The sequence below is a fragment of the Furipterus horrens genome, unplaced genomic scaffold (assembly GCF_987537825.1).
Source record: "Furipterus horrens unplaced genomic scaffold, mFurHor1.1.pri manual_scaffold_1, whole genome shotgun sequence".
NCBI classification, from domain to species: domain Eukaryota; kingdom Metazoa; phylum Chordata; class Mammalia; order Chiroptera; family Furipteridae; genus Furipterus; species Furipterus horrens.
In genome coordinates this window covers 49,199,150-49,211,797 of record NW_028327171.1, presented here as the reverse complement: position 1 = coordinate 49,211,797, position 12,648 = coordinate 49,199,150, and the positions used below count along the sequence as shown (strand labels likewise).

General features: G+C 43.6%; 1 protein-coding gene and 1 long non-coding RNA gene across 5 annotated transcripts in view; one reads left to right on the top strand and one right to left on the bottom strand.

The window, feature by feature from the left end:
• Nucleotides 1–12,648, bottom strand: part of LPP (LIM domain containing preferred translocation partner in lipoma) — a 646,088-nt gene that overhangs the window by 6,768 nt on the left and 626,672 nt on the right. For all 4 annotated transcript variants that reach the window (XM_090275238.1, XM_090275243.1, XM_090275244.1 and 1 more), the window contains one exon: nt 8,278–8,398. In XM_090275238.1, the coding sequence (XP_090131364.1) occupies nt 8,278–8,398 (121 nt within the window). The remainder of the gene's footprint in view (nt 1–8,277; nt 8,399–12,648) is intronic.
• Nucleotides 1–12,648, top strand: part of LOC150021066 (uncharacterized) — a 128,436-nt gene that overhangs the window by 61,357 nt on the left and 54,431 nt on the right. The window lies entirely within an intron of this gene.

The following is a 12,648-nucleotide window of genomic DNA, read 5'->3' as shown; positions in this document are numbered from 1 at the left end:
CCTCAGAAATACAAATGATAGTAAGAAGTTAACTACAAACAACTGTATGGCAAGAAATTTGACAACCTAGAAGAAATGGACAAATTTCTAGAAACATATAACCTTCCAAAACTGAATCAAGAAGAAGTAGAAAGTCTCAACAGACCAATAACAAAGAAGGAAACCAAAACAGTAATCAAAACTCTCCCTGCACACAAAAGCCCTGGACTGGATGGCTTCACAGGAGAATTTTACAAAACTTTTAGGGAAGAACTAACTCCTACCCTCCTCAAACTATTCCAAAAAATCCAAGAAGAGGGAAAAACCCGAAACTCTTTCTATGAAGCCAGTATTACCCTAATCCCAAAACTAGGTCAAGACACAACAAAGAAAGAAAATTACAGGCCAATATCACTGATGAACATAGATGCTAAAATCCTCAATAAAATTTTGGCAAACAGGATCCAGCAATACATCAAAAAGATTATACACCACGATCAAGTGGGATTCATTCCAGGGATGCAAGGATGGTTTAATATTTGCAAATCAATAAATATAATACATCACCTAAACAAAATAAAAGACAAAAACCACATGATCATATCAATAGATGCAGAAAAAGCATTTCATAAAGTACAACACCCATTTATGATGAAAACACTCAGCAAAATGGGACTAGAGAGGGCATACCTTAACATAATTAAGGCTATATATGAGAAGCCTGAAGCCAACATCATACTCAATGGACAAAAACTGAAAGCATTCCCCCTGAAATCAGGAACTAGACAAGGCTGTCCTCTCTCTACACTCCTATTCAACATAGCGCTGGAAATCCTAGCCACAGCAATCAGACAAGAAAAAGAAATAAAAGGCATCCAAATTGGGAAAGAAGAAGTAAAACTATCATTATATGCAGATAACATGATAGTATACCTAGAAAACACTATAAACTCCACTAAAAGACTATTCGATATAATAAGTGAATTTGGCAAAATTGCAGGGTACAAAATAAATATACAGAAATCTAAGGCATTTCTGCATACCAACAATAAAATATCAGAGACAGAGACAAAAAATACCTTTACTATAGCAACAAGAAAAATAAAGTACCTAGGAGTAAACTTAACCAAAGAGATAAAAGACCTGTACTCTGAAAATTACGTAACATGAAGAAAGAAATTAAGGAAGATACAAATAAATGGAAGCAAATACCATGTTCCTGGATGGGAAGAATCAACATCATCAAAATAGCCATACTACCCAAAGCAATTTACAGATTTAATGGAATCCCTATTAAAATACCAATGACATATTTCACAGACATAGAACAAATACTCCAAAAATTCATATGGAACCAAAATAGACCCCAAATAGCAAAAGCAATCTTGAAACAGAAGAACACAGCAGGAGGAATCACAACACCAGATATCAAACAATACTACAAAGCCACTGTGATCAAAACAGTATGGTACTGGCATAAGAACAGACACATAGATCAGTGGAACAGAATAGAGTCCAAAAATCAACCCAGGCCTCTATGGTCAACTAATCTTTGATAAAGGAGGAAGGAACATAAAATGGAGTGAGAAGAGGCTCTTTAACAAATGGTGCTGGGAGAACTGGACAGGGACTTGCAAAAAATTGAAACTAGACCACCAACTTACACCACACACGAGAATAAACTCAAGATGGATCAAAGACTTAAATGTAAGCCGTGAAACCATAAAAGTCCTAGAAGAAAACATAGGCAGGAAAATTTCAGATATCTCACGTAACAATATCTTCATGGATACATCTCCTAAGGCAAAAGAAATAAAGGAAAAAATAAGCAAATGGGATTACATCAAACTAAAGAGTTTCTGCTCAGCAAAAGAAAACATCAGCAAGGTGAAAAGGAAACAAACCATATGGGAAAACATATTTGCCAATGACATCACAGACAGGGGACTGATTTCCAAAATATATTAAGAGCTTATATGACTCAACATCAAGAAAACAAACAACCCAATTAAAAAATGGGCAAAGGACCTGAACAAACACTTCTCCGAAGAGGACATACAGAAGGTCCATAGACACATGAAAAAATGCTCAACATCATTAGCCATCAGGGAGATGGAAATAAAAACCACAATGAGATACCATTTTACACCAGTCAGTATAGCCATCATCAACAAATCAACAAACAACAAGTGCTGGCGAGGATGTGGAGAAACGGGAACCCTACTGCACTGTTGGTGGGAATGCAGACTGGTGCAGCCACTATGGAGAACAGTATGGAATTACCTCAAAAGATTAAAAATGGAACTGCCTTTTGAACCAGCGATTCCACTGCTAGGACTATACCCGAAAAATCCTAAAACACTAATTCAAAAGAACTTATGCACCCCTATATTCATAGCAGCACTGTTTACAATAGCTAAGTGCTGGAAACAGCCTAAGTGCCCATCTGTAGATGAGTGGATTAAAAAACTGTGGTACATTTACACAATGGAATACTATGTAGCAGAAAGAAAGAAGGAACTCCTGCCGTTTGCAATAACATGGATGGAACTGGAGAGAATTATGCTTAGTGAAATAAGCCAGGCAAAGAAAGAAAAATACCATATGATATCACCTAATACAGGAAACTAAAGAACAACACAAACAAACAAACTAAATAGGACAAAGAGCAGAATAGCAGTCAATGGGTGGGGGTAGAAGGGGGATAAGTGAGGGAAGGGTTTAGTCAAAGAACGTGTATAAATGACTCATGGACATGGACAACGGGGAGGATATGATTGTGGGAGAAGGGGTGGGCTGGATGAGGGAGAGAAATGGGGGAAAAATGGGACAGCTGTAATTGAAAGACCGTCGTCGTCGGCAGCCGTCCGTCTGGAGAGACGATGGCGTAGCTTCCTGAGAGTCTATCTGCACCGCCGAGAATGGCTGTGCAGTCCGATTCGGGAGTGACAATCCCTGCCGCACTTGGTACAGGTGAAGGCAGATGGCTGTTGTTGCTGCTGCTGACGCTGCTTCCGCCTCGATCTTTTCTGGACCGCCTCCTCGTTGCGCGCAGCCTCCGCGCGTGACGTACCTTGCCTGACCGCGAGCCTCCAGGCTAGGCGGTCATCTGCTTGAACTTCCCATGTGTTGAGATTGATGGAGCATTGTGTCATGTCCTTTTTGCAGATGTCTTTGAACCGCAGTTTTGGGCGCCCTGTCATCCTCTTGCCTTCTGCTAGCTCGCCGTAGAGGAGGTCTTTGGGGATACGGCCTGCATCCATTCTTTTGACATGGCCAAGCCACCTGAGGCGTCTCTCGCTAAGAACTGCATGCAAACTGCTCATATTGGCTCGCTTCAGCACCTCGGTGTTGGGGACCTTATCCTGCCAGGCGACATGCAGGACGCGTCGCAGGCACCTCATGTGGAAGCTGTTGAGTTTCCTTTCGTGCCTTGCGTAGGTGGTCCACGTCTCGCTGCCATAGAGGAGAGTGCTGAGTACGCAGGCTTGGTAGATGCGCAGTCTGGTTTTCTCAGTGAGGCTGGAATTGTTCCACGCTCGCCGGTTCAGTCTGGCCATAACTGTGGCTGCCCTGGCGATTCTCCGGTTGACCTCCAAGTCGACTGACAGAGAGCTCGAGATGGTGGACCCGAGGTAAGTGAAGTCGTTGACAACCTCCAGGGTGTATCCGTCGATGGTGATGCATGGGGGAGTCCCCGTGCCTTGAGCCATAACATTCGTCTTCGTCAGGCTGATGGCTAGTCCGAACTCCTTGCATGCATGGGAAAGGCAAGTGACTAGCTGCTGGAGTCCCTCTTCGGAGTGTGATGTCAAAGCTGCGTCGTCGGCGAAGAGCATCTCACGGATGAGCACCTCTTTGACTTTGGTCTTGGCTCGTAGACGGGCCAGGTTGTAGAGCTTGCCATCGGATCTGGTGTGAATGAAGACACCCTCGCTGCAGTCCTTAAAGGCGTATTGGAGGAGCATGGAGAAGAAGATTCCGAACAGCGTAGGCGCGAGGACGCAGCCCTGCTTTACTCCACTGCTGACTGGGAAGGCCTCAGAGGTTGCGCCGTTGTAGGACACCGTGCTGTGCATGTTGTCGTGAAAGGACATGACCACAGCAAGCAGATGTGGTGGACAGCCAATCTTCCGTAGCAAGCTGAAGAGTCCGCTTCGACTGACCAGATCAAACGCCTTCGTGAGGTCAATAAAGGCGAGGTAGAGTGGTTTATGCTGCTCGTGACACTTCTCCTGCAGCTGGCGTAGGGAGAAGATCATGTCCACTGTTGAGCGGCCAGCTCTGAAGCCACACTGGGACTCTGGGTAGACGCGGGAAGCAAGGGTCTGCAGGCGGGCAAGAGCGACCCGAGCGAATACTTTGCCGACGACGCTGAGGAGAGAGATGCCCCGGTAGTTGTTGCAGTCGCTGCGGTCTCCTTTGTTCTTGTACATGGTGATAATGTTGGCGTCTCTCATATCCTGGGGGATGTAACCCTCCTTCCAGCAGCGACAGAGTAGATGGTGGAGCGGCTGTAGCAGGACTGGTTTCCCGCTCTTTAGGATTTCTGGAGGGATTCCGTCGCTTCCTGGTGCTTTCCCGCAAGCGAGGCGGTCGATGGCTTTGCCGAGCTCTGCCGCAGTAGGTGGGGTGTCTAGCTCCTCCATGACTGGTAGGTCTGGGATGGCGTTAAGAGCAGTGTCTGTTACGGTGTTCTTCGTTGCGTACAGCTCGAGGTAGTGCTCGGTCCACCGCCGCATTTGCTGTTCCTGGTCAGTGATGACCTCACCTGTCTTGGACTTAAGGGGGGCGATCTTGGAGGGGATTGGGCCTGTTGCCTTCTTGATACCCTCATACATTCCTCGTGCGTTGCCTATATCGGCGGCTTCCTGAATGCTTCTGCACAGGTTTAGCCAATAGGTGTTGGCACAGTGGCGGGCGGTCTTCTGGACTTTGTTCCTGGCAGCCCGTAGAGCTTGAAGTGTACTGGGAGTGGGCGTGACCTTGTAAGCCAGTAGGGCCTTCCTCTTAGCCTCGATCACGGGTTCCATTTCTTCCCAGTGAGCCTCGTACCAGTCAGCGTTCTTCCGCTCTTTCTTCCCGTAAGCAATAATGGCGGAGTTGTATATGGCGTCGCGGAGACGTGGCCAATTGGATTCGATAATGTCATCTGCCGCCACTCCCTCGCCGAGTGCATCTTCCATCTTGTTGATGAATTGCTGGGTCTTAACTGGGTTGCTGGCACAACTGGTGTTGATGCGTGGGCGACCCTTCATCTTGGAGTGGTGCAACCTCTTCGGCATTATGCGCACCTTGCTTACCACGAGGGCATGGTCCGTGTCGCAGTCTGCACTGTGGTAGCTGCGGGTGAGGAGGGTGCTGCCAATATCTGTTCTTCTGGTGATGACGAGGTCAAGCTGGTGCCAATGACGGGAGCGGGGGTGCCTCCATGACACCTGGTGGATCTCTTTGCACTTGAAGAATGTGTTTGTCACGCACAGGCCGTGGTGACACAAAAGCTCAAGCAGTCGCTGACCATTCTCATTGATCTTTCCTCTCCCAAAGTTTCCAAGGCAGGTGGGCCAGGCCATGTGGTCAGCTCCTACTCTTGCGTTGAAGTCTCCAAGGAGATAGAGAGCGTTACTTCTGGGAATCTTGGATAACGCTTCGTCCAGTGCATGGTAGAACTGTTCTTTCTCTTCGGTGGTGGCGCAGAGGGTTGGGGCATACGCGCTAAGAATGCTGACTGGGCCGAAAGTTGTTGACAATCGGAGGGTAAGTAATCTCTCTGTGCCTCCTGTGGGTGGCTCTATGGAGTTAACAAGCGTGTTCTTCACAGCGAACCCAACACCATGCTGTCTTGGTTGGTCCGGAGACTTCCCTTGCCAGTAGAAGGTGTAGTTGGTTTCTCTGATAGTTCCGTTGTCGGCCAACCGGGTCTCCTGTAGAGCCGCAATGTCGATGTTTAGTCGTGCCAGTTCCCTATCGATGACAGCGGTTTTCCTGGCACCCTTGATCCACGGAAGGTCTGCAGTAAGTCCGGGGCACATGGTCCTGATGTTCCAGCTAGCGAGGCGAAGAGCCGGAGGCTTCTTTCTTGTTGTTTGCTTGGAATTAACTGGTGCGGGTGTTTTGTGGCCCACTTTTCGAGAGGCGCCTCTCTGATCCCCACGCACCCAGTGGGGCAGGCGAGCCATGGCGAGACGGTAGCTGTCCAGTGAGGTGCGATGACCTCTCCCACCGTCAGAGGAGACCCCTGGTGCTCGTTTCCTTCGCCAATTGGATGAGCTTATAACCGGTATCTGTCTCCTCCCGTGTTGAGTCGACATCTTGCGATGACGCTGGAGTGTCCTCTCAAGTGAAACTGAAGCTACAGAGCCTGGGCAGGGTGATATGGAGGGTCTGCTGTTGCCCATGCAGCAGACCCCCCCTCTCTTCGCAGCTGAAGGGTCCAAGGGAAAGACAAAGTCAATACAGCTTGGCTTCAGGTGCGCCGCAGGAGTTGCCGGTGTTGACTACAATGTCAAACCGCCTTAGGGACTCCGGCTCCGGATTTTCTGTCGGGGTTTACTCCCTTAGCCTTTCCCCTGAAGAGGTATGCCGCAAGGCAGCGGAGGTTTTCTGGGGTCAGAGTTTTCCTTCTCTGATTTTAGAGATGTCCTTCCTCTTTCCTCCTTTACAGTCTTGAGGGCAGCATTTACAGGCTAAAATAGAAAACTGGCAGTGTAACCTTCTAAGCAGATACTACCAATACCCTGCTTGGGTATACTCACCCAACAATAAACATCTCTTAAATGTCCTCCAAGTGCCATGCCTCGAATTAGTAAATGGCAGTGCAATGGCAGCCAAACATTTGGATCAGTTTCACTAAGTAAACCACCAACACAAGTAGGTTTTTAAAACAATAGAATAGTGTCTCATTTTATTAAAAATAATAACTATTTTTAAGCAACTTACCAGCAACACTGAATAAAAACCTGAATTGAAAGACCAAAAAATAAAAAAAAATAAAATTGATTTTCAGACAAAAAAACAAACAAACAAAGAAACAAAAAACGTCAAAGCCTACTGGTATGTGTATGAAGGATGTCAGGAAGCCTTTCTTCTTTGAGCCTCAGTCTCTCCATCTGTAAAACGATCTCTAAAGTATCCATGAGCTCCTACATGCTTATGATTCAGGTCAATTTTAAAGGTGATGATTGGACATTGTTCCTTTTTTGTTATAAAACCTTGTGTAAAAGCTGGTTGTTTTTATTATCTTTTCTCATGTTAAGGCAACCTGGGCTCTAGGAGAAAATGAAGCTTAATGCATAGAATAGGTGGCCAGTTGTTGCTAAGGCAGAACAGGGGATGAATGCAGTCCCAGGGAGCTAGCCTGGGTCTTGGGGCGGATCTTCACAGTGGGGCTAGGAGATCCAGTCTCATGAAAATGCGGAGATGAGCAAGTACATATTATCCCTCAGATATAAGAGGAAGCTGAAAACTGTTGCACTCAGGAGAGCTAGCAGGAAAAATAGAAAAGAAAAGAAAAAAAAAAGAAAACTGCTTCAATAGAGGAAGTCTGGGTAGCTTACAGAACCAGGATAAGAAAACATTTTAAAATCATTTTCTGAAAGCGGTGCCCTTTTAAGACTCAGACTGTAGGGGAAAGACTTTCTGCCCTTTGCTGTATAAATGACTACATGTCCTTTGGGAAAGAAGTCTTCCTTGTCACTTCCAGCTGGGATTACAACATTTATCTATATATCCCCATGGCACCTTGTGCGTGACTCTCCTATAGCTCTTAGCAGTCACCTGACCTCTTGTGTGAAGTGTTCAGTCAGTGCCTGCTAACTTAATGAATCTCTATGACTTTGAACATGAAGTTCCAATCCCTCTGAAAGGAATAAATTCTTATCCTTCTCAATGGGAGACAATGATACCTTTGTCCTACAGGAGAATCAGAGCCAAAGTTACAGATCCAGTACAGTAATAACTGACAACAACAATAATAACAACAACAACAATGATTTTCCCCACTAACTTAGCACTTTATGATTTATAATGTCCTTTAATATGCAATTTTGCATTTTAGTCATACAGCCTTATTTGGGGAATATAAGAATGATTCCTTTTTGGAAATCAAGAGTGAGAGAGGTAAAGCGACATCCAACATCACTAGTATTAAATGCCCATGTCAGACCTAAAACCCAACTCCCAAGTACACATCCCTAGGAGCTGTCATAGATTTAATAATTACTATGTTTATGAAAACCTGGCTCTCATGGGCCTTTCAATGCCTGCAAATGCAGCAGTTTGGAGGTGCAGACCACTGACCTCACAACGGTAGCAGTGAACATGGAAATCGCGATCCAGAGCCACAATCCGGACAGTCTCCTCCTGGCCCGGGGCTGGCATGATAGGCTCCTTGCATACAGAACATCTCGGGGCAAATTTCCTGAAAACAAAGGCATAGTTTTGGTTAGATACTGAACATAAACAATGACAAAGAGGTGAGACACAAAGATTAAAATATAAAAATAAAGCCCTGGCTGCTATGGCTCAGTGGATTGAGCGTTGGACTATGAGCCAAGTGTCGCTGGTTCGATTCCCAGTCAGGGCACATGACGAGGTTACACGTCAGGTCCCCTGTTGGGGGCGCGAGTGAGAGGCAACCACACAGTGATGTTTCTCTCCCTCTCTTTCTCCTTTCCCCTCTCTCTGAAAATAAAATAAATAAACAAATTATTTAAAAAAACTCAAAAAGAAAATAATTAAAAAAAAATAAAATATAAGAATAAAAGGTGGAAACTGAGAAAACATCTGATCTACCGGTCTGTGACCTTGAGCAAGTTGTTTTCCTTCTCTAGGTCTGCTTCCTCAACCCTAAAATAAGAGAGTTAGACTAGGTGACTGTTGAGGTCCCTGCAGATCATAAACGATGTTGGGAGAGGTGGAGGAGTGACTGTGAATTGCTGATGCATGAGAGCACCTAGGAGCCACTGGCCATGTGGTATGTGACATGGAGTTCACCTGTGGATAGACTCCATACACAAGTCCTGGGATAGCCAAAGGGGAGAACAAAAGTCCTAGAGGTCCCTGCTTGTCCTGCCATTTGCTTCTAGACTTTTATACAGAACAGGCCTGACCTCACTGTTTTGATCTGGTAACTTTGCCTCATTTCCACTTATTAAAGTCTCTTTCTTTGAAATGTGTCTCGAATTCTATGAATTAAGCCTTAAATGACTATTTTTCAATGCAGCAGAAGTTAGTGCATTTAAATACTCTTTACATTAAACTTACTGTGGTCAAGATTGCAGTTCCTACATCTTGGTTGTTAAACTTTTGTTTAAAAAAAAAGGTAAAAAGTTGTCAAATTGTCTATCCTTTAAAGGATTACAACAGGTCTGAAAGGTAAATGTATATGAACACATATATATTTACACCTACTCACACACACCTACATATCATTTTGAGGTTCTCTGTTGGTAAGGAATTTTAATATTTATTAATATCTTAATATTTCTTACTACGAATGATAGGCCTAACATTCTCTTTCTCATAACAGATTAATAGGATGCAAATAGAGGCCATGTATCCATTTATATCTTCTGGAGATTAGGGGTGGTATTTGTGAAGGTGTGAAATGAGACATGATTTGAAATGGGCATAGATAAGGAGTGAAAAAATTCAAAATAAGAAAAACAGACTGTGCAACTCCGTTTATTCATGGTAATGGCTTTAAGATTGATGATGTTAAAATTTATTTATTTGTGGTGAGACTTAAAAAGAAATAATGATAGTAATCTAATACTTTACGGAGCACTTTATGGTTGTCAAAGCATTTTTACATATATTATGCTCTATATGTAATACATATTAATTTTCCTGACAGCGTCCAAAAGGCATCTGTATAGCTGCAATCTAAATAAATATGAATTAAACAGCAGATCAATTGATTGCTATGAAAGAAAAATTAAAAGGACCATGGTAAACTGCGGCAGTAATCAGTTACTATAATTGGTATTTTGTGCAAGAAGTTTATATTCAGCGGCAAAAAATTGTTTTGGACTATCTGATTATTTTTGAATCTGGGTCAGCTTTAGTGAAATGAGCAGGCTTCTAGAATCAACAGCAAAATCTCCTTTCCCCAGACTCATTGTGACTTGTAAATTCTGTGAGAAAAGTATGTCTTTCCTATCACTGAATCCATGAGCCTTACATAATTTCCCCAAGTAGGATTACTTACTGTAGGATATGTCATTGAATTTGCTTATTATGGTAGGAATTATTTGCATATCTTTGGGATTCACCAAACTGTAACCTTCCATAACATGGGATTTGATCCATTGCTGAGTCCCCCAGAACAACCACTATGACTATTGCAGAGCAGAAATGCAGGTTATAGCTAATGAAATGACGCATGTGCCACATTTCTCTATTAAAAAAAAATGTTACTTGGGCCTTTATGTTCAATCTCAAGGTCCTTCCTCTTTGGAAAGGCAAAAACTGTATTCTTGCTGAGTAACGATTCCTTCCTACCAATTGGCCTCATTTCCATGATGACAAGAAGTAAAGAGACAGGAAGTGGTTTCTACACTCCTCACTGTGTTCCTTGGCCAGCATTTCAAGGATTGTTCCAGATCTCAGGTGGATTATTTCAACTTTAGTTCACTGAGCAGATAATAATAATAATAATAATAATAATAATATAAATAAATTTGATAACATTTTTGATGGCTAAAATAGCTACCACTTATTGAGTGCCTATTATGTGCCAAGTCCTGTTAAGTACTTGACCTTATTTTCTGCTGACAGCAACGTTATGAGGAACCACTTTTATCATTTCTACTTTACAGCCACGGAAGCCAAGGCTCAGAGGGGGGTGGTCTTAATCATCCTGTGTCCTGGCACATTCCTGGCAATCAACAAATGGATGCTGATGAAACAAATAAATGGATGAGTATAACATACTTGATAAGAAAGCACAGATAGTGGAATAAAGGTTCAATACAATGAAAGGGTCAGTTAAATAGGCCTCCTTCTCTGGGCTCACTGTGCTGGCACTGGGAATACAGACAGAAACAAGGACTTCAGCAATCAGTGAGGGAGTTTTATCTATTTCTGTATTTGTTCTATTAACTTATATATACATATCCTATTATATTGCAAAAACAACTTAAGGTGGTTACTGCAATATTTTATGTGTGTGCACATGTGTATTTTTTTTTTTTTTATTACTAGTCAGACTCTGTGAGTGCTATCTATAGCCAATTTATAAAACTCTGTAGGTCAGAAGGGGATGTAAATTGGAACATGAGGATAAGGCGGGAATGAGATCAGGGAAAGCTTCTTGGGGAGATGGCAGTTAAGTTGTACCTTGAAAGATGGCCAAGGTGAAATGGGAAAGTGTGTATGTGTGTTGGGGTGAGATACAGTCAGTCTGCTCAAACTGAGTTTGAATAGTCCTCTGAAATTATATATGGGAAAGAGTTTCTCCCTTCTAGGCTGGAGGGCTTGAGCCAACCTGGACTGAAGGTGGTTATTTAAGGAATGGCCCATTCACAAGGCCTCAAAAATAGTACTTCAGAAGCTCATTAGTCAAAGTGCACACCAAGACCACCTAGGGGCTTGTCAGAAATTCAGAACCTTAGGGTCCACCCCAGACCTAAGCAATTAGAATCTGCAGTTTAATAAGATCCCCAAGTGACTTGTAAGCATATTGAAGTTTGGAAGGCACAGATTTAAAAGACAGAATTGTAAGCAGGTGAGATAATTCTTATTCATGGGCCTCCTCTATCTCATGGTAACTTCCACTCCCAAGGTGCTCTCATAACAGCCAAACAAATCTTCCTTGAATGTGGAGACGCCTTTCCTAACTCTAAACCCTTATTTATTGCCAGAGTTACTCATTCTGCCAGGAATCTCCTTGTTTCCTACTTAGGACACTGGAAATTCTACTTCTGGAAGCCTTCTCAGAGCCCAGGAACAAGTACTTGCTTTGACTCTGGCTCAAGCCTTTGCCTGTCCTTACTGCCTGGTTTTGAGCCCTTCTTGCCTCACAGCACACAACATTCTGCACCTTCCTCCTGACAAGCTCCTTGCTGACAGAGGCTTCTTTCTATTTATCTGTGCAATGTCACCCTATGCAACTTCTCTCCTTCTATCTCTCTCTTTTAGTATTTAGTGCAGTAAGGGGCACACAGAAACCTCTTTGTAGATGAGGTTGCCTTGAATTAAAATACATTTCCTAAAAGCTCACAAAGGAAGACCTATTCAGAATGGCCAAGAACAAGCCCCCGCCCCCCCGCCCCCAATTGCTTGCAGAAGAAGGCTGTAGTTCCCTAAACTACCCTCTCCCTAGCTTCGTAGTGCCCACCCTGGGTTGGACTTTTTAGCTGCCTTGTGTTCTAGTACTTTAAAGGCTCAGAGAGTTCTGTACACTGTTCTCATATTTTGCTTTGAGAAATGGGGAAAAGATTTTTTAAAAAGCATTCCCCTCTAAACACTTGCCAGTCATACAGACAACATTATTTTTAAAAAATAATTTGTGTTTTAACATGCCACTGCATCAGCAGTGGTGGTGGGGGAGACTGTTGGGGGCTAGAGATGATTTTCCTTTCCTATTGCTCAAGTCTGCTTTTCTGGGGCATTCAGAATCACACATTTATGTCACCAGTCGCAAGTCTCTAATTATGCTCCCCACTT